The sequence below is a fragment of the Doryrhamphus excisus genome, chromosome 4 (genome assembly GCF_030265055.1).
Source record: "Doryrhamphus excisus isolate RoL2022-K1 chromosome 4, RoL_Dexc_1.0, whole genome shotgun sequence".
Classification (NCBI taxonomy): domain Eukaryota; kingdom Metazoa; phylum Chordata; class Actinopteri; order Syngnathiformes; family Syngnathidae; genus Doryrhamphus; species Doryrhamphus excisus.
Genome location: NC_080469.1, coordinates 4638107 through 4655388, shown reverse-complemented (window position 1 = coordinate 4655388; position 17282 = coordinate 4638107). Strand labels below are relative to the sequence as shown.

The following is a 17282-nucleotide window of genomic DNA, read 5'->3' as shown; positions in this document are numbered from 1 at the left end:
ACGGGTGTTTCATGTTGCCTGAGCATTATAAAATGGGAAATTCCCAATGAAAAGGATTGTATTAGAGCTTGCAAATCCCACTGTACATCCGTACAATCAGGTGTCAATCGGTTTACATAACATTTTATGCCACTTTATTTTACTGAGGTGTGTAAGTGTTAAGATTCGCCGCCTTACCACTTGTCCCGCAGCAATCTGTCAAGATGATAGCAAATGTGTCAAATGCGTCCAAACCAAATGATAAATATAGCCGTCGCAGGCATTAGCGCACAACAAAGCCTTCTAACAGGTTTTTTTTTTGTTTTGTTTTCAGAACACAGCTGTTGCAATGGCTCTGCCAGCCTGTGTGTTAAAATTAATTCTTGGCCTGTGAGAGGAAGGAGTAATGCATGAGATGTACATGCTTGGTTTTATTTAGTCCGCCTTTGCATAAACTCTGGCTGCAGAGAGGAGATGACTTGCTCAGCTCCAAGGTATGCAAGGCATGCAAGGTGGATGGAAAGCTTGGGAATCATGTGATTTAAAGTGAAGAGAGAGAGAGGGGAGGTGTTCTGTGGGTGGAGAGAAATTAGTCTCTCAGCAGTCTTTACAAAATGGGGTTAATTGAATCTGTGTAATTGCTGACCTTTCCATCTTGGTGAAATCACGGGTTTAACTGATCAATGCTTTTCATAAATGCATGCCTTGAAGGTCATTCGAGTGATTATGCCGCCCTCCCTCAGTCAGCCGGCCCTTTTGTGCAATAATTCTGCATGGCAGTGGTTTAATACTTCCAAAAAGCAATTAGCCATGTGTCAGATTGTCTAAATTGATTAGCTTGCAATGGCTTTCAGTACAAGTGATGCAGACATGGAAAATTTGCAGAAAAAATTGCTTCTTGTCAGCAAATGCACTCGCGGCTGTAGTTAACACTTGGAGTCTTCATCTCTGCTATTATTAAGCAATTTGCGGCGCCAATAAGTCAGTAGTGTTCTGGGAAGTTGGGGGGAGTTTTAAAAACAAACAGGAGTGTAATTTGTTATTTGGCAATGCCTAAATCTGGGAATTATAGTTCAGCATGTGGCACTTAGACAAGTTAGCGCTCTGATACTGGGTTTTCTGGCCCAGTTCCCTCGCTACACAGCCCCCCCACCCCACTCTCTTTCCTTTCATGCCTGCTAAGGAAACGGGAGGCTTTCACAGCTGTTGAGAGCTGGGCCCCGGCTGGGCCCTATGACCTCCTTCTTGCTTTTTTTTTCTCCCCTCCCTGAGCCTCGCTCCCTTTTTTCTCCATCTCTCCAGCAGCCTCTTTCCTCAGGGAGCTCTTGTGTGGCTCAGAGGAAGCTGAATCATAAAGCATGGCTAATGAATAGAATGGGGAAGGAAAGCTGAGGCCTACTGACGGCCCTCTAGAGAGGAGGCCAGACCCCCTGAAGCCCCAGGCTCAAATAGCAGACGGCCCACAAAAAGGTCAGACTTCCCGCGGCCCGCTCCAAGGGGTTTTTGGCTCCTGGGCAATGTGGCTTGAATTTTCCCTCTTAGTGTTTTTACATGGGTACATTTCCTAGATTCCTTCCAAAGAACTAGGCTGCACTTTTATATATGTTTCAAAGAAAGTGAAAAAAATGTGTTGTTCGTGACCTCTCTTCACCACAACCGCAAGCCACTGCAATTGTCAGCTTGGTGAAAAATGTCAACTTGACACGCAAATCTAAGAAACTTCTACACAAACAGCAGTAGGCCAAATCAAGGCTGTGCTTTGACATGCCTTTTTTTTTAAAGCCTTTTGTACGCCAACCTTGTAATTGTGAATTTATACAACTGACTCATGCAGTCTTGGCAGGTTCAAAACACCGTATTAAAGCCTCAGTGGTTGTTGCTGATGTTGCTTGGAATCTGTCGACTGGAGAAGAATATAAAACTGCAAGCTCAAAACGCTCACGATAAGGTTGTCGTGTCACATGACAAACTGTTACTTGTCATGTCTCCGGATAGCCGCTGCAGTCATAACAGTTGTTATATTGCCAGTGCTGGCAGTCCCTACCTTGTTTTTGTAACCTTGTGCTACATTCAGCTTTTCTAAGAGCGAGCCCCCGTGTTCATTTGCCAAAGTTCCAATCTGATACCAGATTTTTTCATTCAGGGCAACAACAGGATATGCTTCTTTAGTCAAGGTTACGTCTTTGAAAGCTGGTGTTGTAGCCTGGTACCCTGGTTCTGGCAAAATAAAAATGGCTATGTGTACACTGCCCTACTTGTAGTCTTTTCTACTATAGATGGAAACAGGAAATGCGTCAATTTAGAGTCTGTTCCTTAAAAATTTTGAAAATTAGACAGTTCTCAGGGCACTGAATCACATCAGAGGATTATTTTGTTTTGCCTGTTATTTGAGCAGGCTTCATCGGTTCATACTCAAAGACTAGATAGGACAGCTCTAGCTCACAATTCCTTATTGGGACAGCACTCATCCTGTTTAGATAGATAGGCTATGTAAAGCAACTTTACATAGCAACTATGTAAAGCACATCAGCTTGTGCTCAAAGACTAGATAGGACAGCTTTAGCCCACAATTCCCCAGATAGGACAGCGCTAGTCCTATCTAGTGGGATTGGACACATAGGACTCCTACTCCCATCTAAGAAGGCTTCATGTCCAAAGACTAGATAGGGTGGCACAAACCCACAATTCCATAGATAGGACAGCTCTGGTGCTATCTAGATAGATAGAACAGCTAATCTCATCAACAGTCCAGTTGTAGTCAATTCAATGCCCTGAGAATATACTGTAAAGACCTGGGTGAATGATAATATTCACAGGCAAACTAAACCGTTGTTATTTACCCCATTCTTCCTGCTGTAACATGAACTTGAAGAATTTTAATTACTTCCATTTAGCATTTTTTAGCTGATTTGGTAATGGTAATGGTAATGGTTTTATTTCATTTGAACATACATCAGATTACAATTGAATGCATCACATAATCAGTTCACAGTTCCACATGTCCGAAAGGAGTAGGAAGAAGCAAAGCTTATTATATCCTACCCCTCCATCTGGTACTTTTACAGTCAGTAACTGTTACATTTGTTCACTTCCTGCTTTCCAAATATAATTTAAGTTTTTTTTTTTACTATATTTTACTTTTATTTAATTTTTTGTCATGTACCGAAGTACGAGGTGCTATGACCATCCAATGACATAATGGGTACCATAGTAAGTGTCAATATAGTGATATATATAGCACATCATCATCATTTAGCAAACATCAACTGCTTGTATTGTTTCTTGAATTGGCTCATCGTTGTGCATTGTTTGAGTTCCTTACTCAATCCATTCCATAGTTTGATTCCACATACTGAAATGCTATGGCTTTTTAACGTAGTCCTAGCATAGAAGTGTTTCAAATGTAGTTCTTCCCTGAGATCATATTTCTCCTCTCTTGTAGAGAAGTATTGGATGACATTTTTAGCTAATTGGTTGTTTTTATATTTGTTGTATGTATCTTGTAACTTTCATTAAGATGATAGTGTGCCGTTAAGCTGCAGCAAAGCAAAGTGTTGCTCTCATACAGCTTTATTTTGAGTACACACACAGAGACAAACAGTGCAGAGAAGCGCAACACAGTGGCCATGTAGGAGAAACTGGGAGTTGTTGGAGAGAAGAGGACATCCTCAAAACACTTGTGAACAACTAAGAGTGATGCCAAGGACGGCCATCTGTGTTTACAAAATCATTTGCCTCCACTTTCTGCCTCTCTTGTGCTCACTCTGATTCACTGTTCATTTTGTTACATATGTTCCCATTGTGCTATGTAAAATACAAGCATAACAGTTAAGGGCACTTGCACCCGTTGAGTGGAACATATGCTCTTGCAGCTTGATATCCAGTATTTTTGCAGCCCAGATGAGGGGAGGGACTAGAGCCTTGCGGGACTTTTAAACAAAGACTATGCATATTCCGTCATCTTAGGCATCTTCAGTTGTATACAGATATGTGTGAATTGACTAAAAGTAAGAAATAATAATAAGAACAAGTGGCTTAGAAAATGTATGAGATGCATGACGATATTGTATAAGGAAAATTTGTACTATCAAGTCAGTTACTGTCTGAAACTATTTATGCTATTGACGATAGATTTAGTTGTTGGTGTTGCATTAAAATGCATTAAAATGTCTTTTTTTTTAAACACCTGCATATATGCAGAATAGTTTTAACTGCAGCATAGGACCTTTCTGATGTCCTTGTGTTACATCTTTAAAGGATTTTCAGGTGGCCCAACAGTGCCACCTAATGTTACATCACCAAAAGCAAGCCAGGGACCATCGGGTACACATACAGTGTTGTTGTTCGGCACAGAGACATGTCTTCTGAGCATTTAAACCATACTTTTTCAACTGAATAAGCCTTAAGATTAAGGTTTTTGATGAATAACCTAATTATCTGAGAGCGGGTTGACTGGAGTTTGCCGCTGAGCTCAATAGACTAATCTGCTAAAGCTCTGCCTCTTCTTTTTCCAGGTGTCTGATGTAGGATCAGAGAGGATCTTTTCTCACACCACACCCAAAGGTAAGAGCCTGCTGCTTTGTCAGTTCTCCCAAGGGTTTACATCACTGTCTGATTCATGCAAATGACAACAAATGTATTTGCAAAGAAGTCCAAATCTCCCCTCCCCTTGCTAATCCTCCATCCATCATTCAGATTTAAATATGAGCAGACATAAACAGAGTCAAGTGAATGCATATGCGCACCTTTGCCATGGAGCAATGTTTCCTGGCTGACACAGCCAGAGGCTTAGCCCTCTTACATATTGGTTCATTAGAGGGGATTTAGAGCCTCTCTGCCACATGCTCCCAGAAATGGGAACTTCCCCTCAGGCAGTACAAGCTCTCCGACAGCAGGCCTGAGCCATAATGGATGCCAAAGAAAAAGAAAGAAAGAGCTTTGTCAGCCCCTCGGTCTGGGTGTGTGTGCCCGTACTGTATGTGCTCTGCTGTGGCACTGCACTGCAATAAACACAAAATTCAATCATACATACCGAGGAGGGTGTTGAATTGTTAAGTTGGGGATACGGGGAGTTCAAGGGAGGAGAGGCGCAATCAGACTTCCGGTGGCAAATAACAGCATGCAGACCACGTCTCCCTGAGGAGTCATAACCTGGGAGCAGTTCCATTAACGCAAGCGGAGCGAGTGGTAGATGGAAGTGGAGGGCGGTGCAATAAACGGTCATTTTAACAGACTTTATGCTTGATTTCAATGTAGAAGACACATGATGCCATGATTGGTTGTGTCACACTAAGGTTTACAATGACAATACCTTGAACCTTTTGTGATCACTTTTGACATTGATTTTTTGCATTATTTGTATGCATGCGGTTATCAAAGTCCTGCTCATTTTCCTTAATATACAGTAATTATCTAAAATGCACATTGGACAGTAATCCCGTGTTTGTTGCGGTTAATTTGTTGCAGACCTGACAATTTCGTACTCTTAAATCAATATTTTGTAGTTAGAGCAGTAGTAGTAATATGGCTCTTAACATTATTAGAGTCCCCGAGACATGAAATAACACCCCTATAGTCACCTTTACACTTGTGTTACCCAATGTCGTAGACATAAGAGAAAATAAGCCATTTAAGACACAAATAAAAGTTGTGAGAGCTTTGATTAATCAATTATTTCTGGAAAAAATGGAGTCATAATGACTTTACGGCTGTGTTATCATTATTGTTATTATGATACAGTAAACCTCGGATATATCGGACTCGGATATATCGGAAATTCGCTCACAACGGACGGACGAAAAGAACCAATTTTTCTGTAATGCATTTCCAATAAAAATTAATTGCATATATCGGATTTTTTATAACGGATTTCGCCTATTTCAGACATCCCTACCGGATATAAATCCGATATATGCGTAAAACGGACATTTTCCGGTATACGCATATAACGGATTTTGCTTATATCGGACAAAACCAGTGGGAACAATTGAATCCGATATATCCGAGGTTTACTGTATTATGATGTTATTATTCTTGTGACGAGCATACTCCACCAGTGCATGCTCAAAGACTAGGTAGGACAGCTGCAGCCCACAATTCCTTTGATAGGACAGCCTCTATCTGGTCATTTTCTAAGACAACTGATTGAATTGATTCAATGACCTGGATGAATGTCAATGATAATTGTTTGATTTAATTTGAACATGCATACAATCATTCACAATAATAAGAATATTCACAGGCATCTAGACTACATTCTCTTCAGTTTGTTCTCCACAGTGCACCTGGACTGCTACTGTTGTCTGCTGTTCAGTATCAACTAATTTACCCTGCATGCCCACACAGAGCATGGCTACACTTCAGTATATCTTTTTTCTGTGGAGAACCAAAGTGCTGGAACATGCACACGCAAAACGACAAAAAATCTTCAATAGCCACGTATACATGGACCCAAATATTCCATTCGGTTTATTTGCTCAAACGGGAAGAATTTAACCTTTGTATATACATCATTCCAATCCGAATTAATATATAATCGGATTCACAGCGATGGAATATTCCTTTCCCCACTCGATTGTATCTTGTAGCCAAGTCCAGTTTTTCTTTAAAAAAAAATCTATATAAAAAAATGTCCTGAGTTTAATTATCCCGGCTGCGTGCTGAGATGTGGCGTAACACACGCAGCTCCAGACGTTCTTCAGTTTTAAAAATGGAGGCACGCAATCGGCACTGCACTGCTGCGGATTGTTTGTTTTTGATACAAACTAAATTTCAATATTGGACGAACGAAAAACTCACAATACGGAGTTATTCCAACAAGTGAAAGAAAAACTCGGGGAAGTCGGTATCACATGATGTTGGTGTTTACGTTTTACTGCGCCTGTCCCATTGACTATTCTGTTTGATTATAACGAGATTGGAATATTCCTTTCCATGTATACCATTGTTTTCGGAAAAGTCATTCGGAAAGAGGAAAAACTCCTCATGTAAACGGGCTATTGTCAGCCTGCAAACTAAGTAACCCTTGCTAATGCGCACACAAGGTTGACAATGGCATTACCTCTACACAATCTAATTAGAGTCTACTCTAATTGCCTTGTAGATGAACAAGATCCTGTTTGGTTAATATAGAATGGTGTCAGATTACAATTAGTGGTGAGAAAGTACGAGACATGAACGTAATCAGCTGTTTGATGAAGTGATACAACGACATTGACGAACATTTCAATGTTTCTAGTTGTAAATGACTCTAGGGCAAGTGTTTGTTTCTGTATTTTTTTCCTCCTTGTATATTTTGGTTTGTATGTGTTCTACAGAACAGCCCACAGGCTGTTTTCCTCTGGTTTCAAATGTGGCGTATGTGTCCCATTACTGGTCTTGCACACAATCCTGTGGGACCAATGAAAAGCCTGCTTTCCTCTGATCAGCAGGCACATCAAGCTGTTGGCGGGTAGACACTCAAACAGATGCACCCAAACATTATGGCATACATGCATATTTAATGATGTGATGATGTTTGTCTTACAGTTTTCGAGGCAGTGATTTACCCCCGCTTTGCTTGTTTCTCAGAATTGTCCTTCTTTGTGAACTTTACTTGGGTTCACAGTTATGTGTACAAACACTTGAGGTTAAACCCAAATTGCACACATGTCCACAGTCTGTCAGGGTAATGAGACAGTTCAGTTTTAATAGAAGAGAGCAAAGACCAACATTGTAATCAGTGGCAGTAAAACACTGTAATTATGCTTACAGAACCTGGTTTGGGGGAAAACCCAGACCTCTACTTCTGTCTCTCATATTAACTTTTTGTCATGTCTACAATGTCGGTCTTTTGACAAGCTGATATAAAGGCAAAATAAGTGCATCTGTCGTAAAGCGTGCTACTCTCTGAGGGTGTTGTTACTAAAGAGCTAGTTCTTCTTGCTTTTTATGACCAAGCAGCAGAGTTATTATATAACTGTCAAAGGTTTTGGTTTATTTCCTGTCTTAAACCTCCTGCTAAATATCGATTTCCTGGAGGATTGCACCTTTAAGTAAACACACTCAAGGCTACTCTTATTGAATTGGAGGTCAAAGTTGACTGTTGTCGCTCGCTTGAAGGCGAATAGGAAGCTAAATGTAGCGAGCGAGTGAGCAAGTACAGACACCTCCGCATAGGACGCATACAGTAGACCAGGGGTCTCAAACACGCGGCCCGCGGGCCCAATGTGGCCCGCAGGACACTAGTTTGAGGTCCCCGCCTAGATATGAAAGTTTAATGTTAGTGCGGCCCGCGCAAGTTTGATATGGATGCTGTATGGTATCATGTACCCAGAAAAATTATTACGTTTGATTAATGTTCATGTTCAAGGTTAAATAACTGTTAATAGTTATCCTCCCTATCCGTGTGGAAGTGGTAAGTTTTTGGCTATTTAAGTTTAAAGGAAATAACTTGAAGGCTACCGTTTAGGTCGCTAGCTCTCTAGTTTGCGAGTTAGTATGTGTCTCAAGACCCTGCAGTTGCGCAATATGTTGTAAATAAAAAAGTATAAATGTGACTATAGTCGTGTTTTGTCATGTCTACAGGGCTCTAATAATGCTTTGTTAATTATAATCTGAAAAAAATAATTTGTCTTTGTGGTTTCGTAAGTTTTTATTATTTGCCGTTTTATTATTATTATATTTATTTATTACTGATTGATTGCTTTTCTTTATTCTTGATTTGTTTATTTATTTTCCATCTTATTTTGTGTAGAAAAATAAAAAGTAAGATATAGTTGAGAACAGTGGAATGTTTTATCAGAGCTTTTCTTGTAGAAAATCGGAGCCAAAGCAAAGTTTATTCATTTTTCTGTTTTTAATAAATGCGTTTTTTGGGGGTTCTTTTTTTTGGAAAACCTGATGCGGCCCAGTCTCAACCAGACCCGAGCTCCAAGTAAATTGAATTTGAGACCCCTGCAGTAGACACTTTCAGGCCAAACATTTCACAACTCTGCGTCTTGGATTTTCTTTGTGAACGTGTTGAATGTTGTATGTGCTTTGGAGCTGAAACTTGAAACAGGAGTGAGTCACAGGCAGATTTGTGTGTTTGCCTTATCACTTATCAAAGTGGTCGCAAACACTTTTCTGTGAGCTATGGGAGTTTTTTTTAGAAGTATCGACTACAGACTTACTTATCAGCTATTATTGCTAACTGTATACTTGAGTTTGCACATGCTAGCTAGGTGATACCTGCAGGGTAGTAGCATAAAACCGCAGAGTGTGCAGTCTGTCAGTCGAACCTAGGGCATTTTGGGATAGCAGAGGAGAAAGATTTGTCGAAAACCTATTTCTGAAGTGGATTTGTGCCCTTGTAATCCTGATTAATTTTGACCCGTTGTGCTCATTTTAAACAGAGCATTACAGTAAGCGTGAACACAGCAAGCTCCGGGGTGAAACCAGGAGCTTAGCGGCTTTGGGAGGCTTAGCTGCAGATGGCATTTTAAGCCGGACTTAATAAATTGTTTCCATTAAACTTACCGGCCCACACATACTGGATTAGAAGAGTGGAACAAAGGAAGGGAAGACGAAGGAGACACACAACTGCCATCATGCACATCTGACTCTCTGCTGACATTTTCCAGAGGCCACATGAAAGGTGAACGCTAAGTACTTGTGCTGCGTTCAAGGACTTGTCAGTGATGTCAGACCCATTTGCTTAATTGACATCAAAATACACAAGCAACAAAGATTCATCAACAATTTAGTTATCTTCTGTTTATATACAGTATATAATAAACGCATTATGAATGCTGTAGCTTAGGAATTTAGGACCTGCCTAATGAAGGTATTTGCTCAATTTTGCTAGCTAAAGATAAAAGCAAACACATAGTCTCACAAATACAAAGGATACTTTGGACTCCAGCCCTGAGTGTATAAAAGACCGGGCAGGGAAAGGAAGGGTGCTTTTTGCAGCTGCACTGTAGTAAGACCCGCTTACTTGTAGGCATACAGGGACTGCGGATGTCTGTATTAGTTATTGTTGTCAGGAATAAATAATCTGGTTCTCATTCTATAATTTGGTTCTTCAAGATTCACTTATCCTCTATTCGAAACCCACTTAGAGTCCTCAGGGGGAGGATTTCTACACTATATGCAGCCAATCTCTGCTATTGTGGTCTATCAATTCTTTATGGTGGAACCCCACCTCTGCCCTCGTCTACTCAGACTTGCCTCCTTCCCCCATCATCTCAGAGCTAGGCTCTCATTATGTGCTACACAGTCCATAGTCCCTGTGTCGAATCGCTAATCAACCACCCTGTCTGCAGGTCTGCTCTCTCAATAGGTGCTGAGTGGCCTTTGTTCCGCCACCGCTGTTTGCTGCATGTCAATAAAATGTGTTATGACCTCCCCCGCCTCCTCATCCCTTACCTTGGCCAGTACCGTTCCTCCAGTACAAGCTTTCAGGAAAATGAAATGCCATTTTCAACTGCTGGATTGTGAATGCCAGATAAGCGAGAAGGTGGGGGGGGGGGGGCAGCAAGGTCAGGTGCACGGGGATTGAGGGCAGTTCAGGCATATTGAAGTAGATGAGAGAGTGTGTTTGTATTCGTACAGGCAGCTCTCCTCTGGCCAGGTCAGTGTTATGTATCACTAACTTCAGTGACCGTAGTTCACCTTTAGCTGCCTCTCTTCTATTAAAGACTGAATGGAGTATGCCCTTCTGACCAACTAATCTGTTTTTCTGCCCGCATTCAGTTAGAATAGAGCAGAGATTGATGAAGACTGTGTCTGGCAGCAAGCTTACTGGAGGGCATGTTAGGGGAAAACAAAACCGTTAAAGTGGTTTAACGTTGCCAGATTAGCAGACCTATTACAATTTGCATGACAAACTTCAGGTGGCTTCCAGAAAAATGAAAACATTTGAACTGACATTAGTTTGAGAGACTGTTACAATGCACCAAGTAGGTATATTAAAGCATGGTTTGAGAGCTTGCTATGAATCCCATGAAGCACATTTGCAATGAACCGAGATTGTCATAAGTGTTCTGGCTAAATGGACAAAAAAACCTTCACACGTCTGAACAAAGGACTCCCAAAGAGGTGTTCCAAATGAAGTGGGCTATTTCTCATCAAACCTCAGTTCTCATTGGATCCCAAATAACTGGAACAGTAATATACTGAGCAGGTACTGATTTTCTGCACAAGAGCCCACAATATTAAAAAAAAGAACCATCCAGTACATGTTCTGTATTCATGTTCAGTTTATTACTGTCATTGAGTATTGAGAACCAGTATTTTTCTTATATGAATGCTTGCCTTATTGATAGTACTAATGGTGTTTGTCCGGCCAACCCTTTCGAGGAGATGAAAATAAATATGGGGATGCCTGGCACAGATAAGCCCTATGTTTAATTATTAATTGAGCCATTACTGACTATGATTGCCTTTTTTGATTTCAAGTAAGAAGGCAACTTCAGGGACAGGAAACGCAATTACACAATTCCCAGATTGCCGTGATGCCCATCATTTGAGCATGAGAGAGGAGTAAAATGAGTGGAAAAGTCCCAAACAGGGACACAATCACACTGTGATGGCCCTTGGATTGTTGTCATTTATTTCCAAGATTTATAGTGTAAAATGGAATTGCAGTTCCTCATATGATGACTGGCTGTTTTATGGAATATTTACTCATTTGTCATCAGTTCACTGTGTCTGTGTAGTGTGTGTACAGATCGCAGTATGGATTAAATATTAATTGTGTTCAGGGTTGAGAGTCACAGCGGGTTAAGCCACAACGTCTGTCAGGTCAATCTATCTGTTAGTCATTAAATGTCAAGATACTTGACACTTGTCCCTAAATTGTCAATAGGTGTGAATGTGAGTATGAATGCTTGTTTGTCTATATATGGGTTTTGCCCAGCCATCTTGCCCAAAGACAGGTAGGATAGGCTCCAGCATACTTGCGACTTTAGTGAGGACAAGCAGTATCAAGACTTTAACATCTTTGCGTGCTTATTAGTATCAATAGTTCAGCTTTTTCCCAATGCATTGTGCCTTTTCCTCTATTTTTCCATCTTGCTTTTTTTTATTATTATATCTACAATGTGCAACAACAGTACCAATCTGTGGATGGACAGCACTTTGTACATTAGCACTATTGCTAGTCATGGTTCCCACAAAGGCTGGTGGTAATTATTCATGAATATATGAAAAGGGATTGGTCAGGTTCAACTTTCCTGAATTTTGTATTGTGAGTTTAGCGCTAGGCGGCAAAGTCTTTTTTGGACTTTGAAGAGTCCAAACTACGTGTGCTTCCACACGATCGACATCGTCCTGCTCCTTTGTTAGCGTTGTTGTTGTGATGAAGTGGGTTCTGCTTGCCAGATAGACGTGCTGGAGCGGACTGGACTACTTGTATCGGAATGCTGATAGAGACTTCATATACGGACCACACAGTTGGCCAAACAGTCAGGAGATCGGGAAGACCTGGGTTTGATTCTCGACTTGGGCATCTCTGTGTGGCGTTTGCATGTTCTCCCCGTGTATGCGTGGGTTTTCTCCGGGTACTCCGGTTTCCTCCCACATACCAAAAACATGCTAGGTTAATTGGAGACTCCAAATTGTCCATATGTGAGTCCGAATGTGAGTGTGAATGGTTGTTTGTCTATATGTGCCTTGTGATTCGCTGGCAACCAGTCCAGGGTGTACCCCGCCTCTCGCCCGAAGTCAGCTGGTACAAAATGCAGGGCTTAAATTAGTTTCATTTGAAACATAAATGAAGAAAGTTAAAGCTAACATTAAAGGGGACCTATTATGCTTTTTCCACTTTTCCGACCGAATGGTTCTGAAGCCTATAGAGTGTGCATACAGGGAGCGAGGTTGCGAATACCCTTTTCCCACAACAATCAGTGGGTCTACCCGATTTTATTAAACACTGGTAGTCCCGCAAAAATTATCATATTACACGTTACCGAGGCTGTAGAAACCTAACGCTAAAATGATCAAGCTACTTACCATTGAGAGATGTATTGAAGTAACCTCTTTTCTTGAAAAAACTTGGTACTGTCCAGTCCTTCTGGATCAGATTCTAATCTAATAAATCGCTGTATATTATTAACTCTTATAAAGTTGGTTTCGACAGCGAGCATCACAACACCATGCACTTGGGAGTGTGACCAAATACAGCAGAGTGGGCATACCTGGACGAGGGCTGTGGGTGGAATACATTAAAACAGACCATTGTCAGAGGAAGCATGAAATCCAAGAAATACAGCTAGAATAGGTGCAGATTCTGAAAGATCTAGAAAGCTTTCTGTTCTGGTAATCGCGTGTAGCTGCCCTATAGGAGTCCACAACTCAATACAGTTTGCAGTTTGGTAGCGACGGCACGGAGGAGATTGAGTGACAATGGTCTTCAGCCAGTCAGGACGCAGAACACAATGCCTCAGCCAATAAGGACTGTTGTGGCTGTCTATTGTCTGTTGAAGGTCCCCAATTGCTCGTACAGGCACATAAATACTAAGCGTGATCTGTACATGTCTTCAACATATACGTAAAACCCTCTCCTGGTAGCAGTAGTGTATTCAAATAACCAACATACAGTACAATAAAGCACCTATATATCACTCTAATACACTAAAAGGATGCAGAACACAATGCATATTATATATGCTGTTGGAAAAATATTCAAAATTACAGTTAAAAAACAAGTTAAACAGCAAATCCGCGAAAGGTGAAAGGTATGTTTACCTTGTCTGGTGTCTTGTGAGTTTGCGTTTACCGCAGTTGACATCCTGTCAACAAGGAAGTTCCATCTGTTATGGACGTATGATCCTTCTTTTTGGGGGTTTGTAGAGATAAAGGAACACATTTCCAAAGGATAGCTGTAGAGAGCAGTGGCTCTCATCACATCATCCGTCTAATCTTAATCCTCCTCCTTCTCAGTAGCGGCTCAGCCAGCTGCAGCATAGAAAGCATTTTCATTGTTTACTTGAAGGAATGCATGACCAGTGTCTTATCACTGCTGTCAGGCCTGAAATGTAAAGCATGTCGTTTGTGATCACTTCTGTGTTTTCTTGCTTTTAATCCTTTATTCAACCCACTCTGCCAGTGACAGTTTTTTTTATCTTCCTCTCCGCATTTGTTTTAAGATTTCACATTCCCTGTTATGTGCATTTTAAGCTCATCTGTGTTAAGTGGTACAGAGCCAATGTTGTTTGCAGATGACGCTCTAATACCCATTTGTGTAGCCAGATGGTAAGCGATTGTGGCCAAACACAACACTTGGATAATGTTCAATCACTGGCAAGGGGACAGGCGTCAACCCATTCTTGTGATGGATGTGAACATGTTGGGAAGCTATTCACACAGTTAAAGATGAGAAAGCATTGCCTTCAATAGAAAGGATGTGAAATGCTTCAGATTCTATGACAGACAGAAACACCCATAAATGAGAAACACAATTCTAGGGAGTGGAAAAGGAGTTGAACCAGATTCCATATCAAACAGCAGTATTTGCCTGTACATAACATACATACAACACATGCATTTGTCATACTTTTCAAAACTAGCTTTCATGTTTCTGTAAGTGGCATTTAAGAGTCACTCAGTCTCGAAGCAATGCCACAGGCTTGTTCTACAAGTGCATTTTTGGTGGCGGTTTAGTGCGAGTCCGGTTATTAGGCCTCAACTCAACCCATGGTGAAAGCAGTCAGCTGACATAGTCCACTGAAAAAAGTCCTTGTGTTTAGTCCAGATTTTACTAGGCATAAGCATCATTAATCATCCCTTGTGGTTGTTAACAGGCGGGCGGTAGTTTGTCGGACACAGGGGTCTGCTTTTTGGCAATTTCAGTGAAGGTTTTAAAAAAAATAATAAAAAAAGAACATGCACCGTGTGGTCTCCTACAGTATTCAAACAGTCATCTGTTTTACTGTTGTTTTTGGCTACTGGTAAATCCCCTGCTCTGGGCCTTGGTGGTGGGGCCCCTTTTGGCCTCTGACTAACTGCAATGTGCCATTCAGCAGACCATGGGGTCCAACCTCCCTGGTTGTTGGGTTTGTGCTGTCGGACTGTGATTACAAGGTTGTTTGCTTTGGGAAGCATAGAGCAATCATTGAAATCCGAAGCAGAGCGTTATAACTGATATACTCGTATCTGTGTGTGTGTGTGTGTGTGTGTGTGTGTGTGAGACCCTGTCTCAACATGTTATCATAATTACCAGTAATAATACTGTGACAGTTTGAATGGGTCACTTCCCATTTAATTTCTCTAAATGTAATGGCCTAAAAATAACACTGCTCAATAGAGGAAAGAGTATCTATGGGGGTCTGGCACTAACACCGATCACTCCTACGACGTTAAAATTTTATCTTTTTGCAACATTTTGAGCAAGTCATGCACGCTTTTATTTCATCACGTCTGGACTACTGTACTACTTTACTCTGGAATCAGCCAAAAGTCTCTCTCCCGCTTACAGTTAGTCCAGAACTCTGTGGCACGGCTTTTAACAGGAACCAAAAAGGGGGAGCACATTACCCTAATTCATTCTGGCCTCCCTGCATTGGTTGCCTGTTCGCTTTAGGATTGATTTTAAGATTTTATTGTTTGTTTTTAAGGCGTTGAATGGGCTGGCCCCCAAATACATCTCGGACCTCATCCAAATTTACTCTCCAGCGCGGTCACTGAGGTCCGAGGGCCAGCTCCAACTTGTGGTGCCTAAGACGAGACATAAGACCAGGGGGGGGGCGAGCCTTTTCTGTGGTTGGCCCCAAACTATGGAACTCTCTGTCCCCTCCCAAGTAAAAAAGGCCCGTCTTAAAACCCACTTTTATTCTCTGGCTTTTAACTCGTCGTATGGTCCTGTGTCTTTTAGTTCTTCGTTTTTATTGTAATTGGTTTTATTTTTTTATACTTTTATTGCTTTGTTTCTTGTTTTTAATATTTTAATATCTATTTTACTATTTTATTTCTTAAATGATCTTTTAGTTTTGGATTATTACTTTTTAATTTTACTAGTCTGTGCAGCACTTTGGAAACTCTGTTTATAAAAAATGTGCTATATAAATAAAGTGGATTGGATTGGATTGGATACGACGTGTTCGTATTTGGTGGCAGACCAGGTGTGTTGCAATGTGTTTATGAATGAGACTAAACAGGTGGCAGCACATATAAATGAATGTATGAGAAACCTGTGCGTATCCTGTGATTTAAAAAAAAACATTAATGATTGCGCATATCAAATGATACACATATTGACTCATCAGTTTTTAAGTATAGACTGGCCGCTGAACAGCTCGGTTCCTTATCAGCTGTAGCACATGTCATTTGCTTGGCAGCTTGGCCCTCTGCTGACCTAATCCTGGTAGCAGGTGCCATTGGAGCTCAAGAAGTGGGGTTTTGTTTTTCAGAGAGAATGGGCCATCTGGGTCTCGATACTTTATGGTGCTTAAAACACACTCTCAAGTGTGACACTCCCAAACACGCACCTTGACAATAATCTAAGAGCTGGCAGCAAAACGGAGAGGGGAGGCTTTTTGACAAGAGTTTACAAGGTTTGATGCGGTGTGGCATCTCCACTTCGACACGGATTCATGAAGTGAGTCACACGCTCAGGGGGTTTAATTTGGAACCCTCTAATGCTTTTCAGTGTTGTTTTGTCTTCTGCTGTCTGAAATATGTCAAGCACATTTGTTTTGTCTTGGTCTTTTTTTATTTTTTGTTTTGGCACCGGCCTGGCTTGTTTGACACTTTTCGGTGGCCCATATGTGTGTGTGTTTCTGGTGGCATTTGTTTCATTTCACATAGACATTTGGCTTTTTTTTCATCTATTCCTGGTAAAACCAGGAATACCACTGGTAAAAATATGCCATATAGACAATATTTAGTAATTTGATCACTACACCCATAGGAAGTAAAAATGGCAGGACATAAAGCCGATCCCCCAGGGCCACAAATAAATGTTTGTATAAAAACACTTGGATTTTGTTCATTCTAGAACAGCGGGCCTCTCCCAAACTGTTCCCAAAAAATTGAAAGCAAACAATTGTGCAAAATGTATGTTTAATATTCAAGGGAAAGTAAGGCATATAGTAGAGCTCCCGGTTGTTTAATTAATTAAGAACTCTTTTTGTACACATTTCTTCATACAAAAAAATACACGCAAATTTTTTCATTTTTTCTCTCTTTGAACCTGGGGTGAAAAATCATGAAAAATAAATCATACCCACTCTTTCCAGCCGGTCAGAAGAGAGAACCAAAAAATGATTAACCATACCTTGACCAAATGCATGTATACATAGAAGGCAGCTCTCGGTGGCTCATGACCATTATTAAGGCAAAAT

General features: G+C 40.9%; 1 protein-coding gene across 11 annotated transcripts in view; it reads left to right on the top strand.

The window, feature by feature from the left end:
* Positions 1-17282, top strand: part of fbrsl1 (fibrosin-like 1) — a 331766-nt gene that overhangs the window by 281984 nt on the left and 32500 nt on the right. For all 11 annotated transcript variants that reach the window (XM_058069504.1, XM_058069503.1, XM_058069509.1 and 8 more), the window contains one exon: positions 4494-4542. In XM_058069504.1, coding sequence (XP_057925487.1) covers positions 4494-4542 — 49 coding nt within the window. The remainder of the gene's footprint in view (positions 1-4493; positions 4543-17282) is intronic.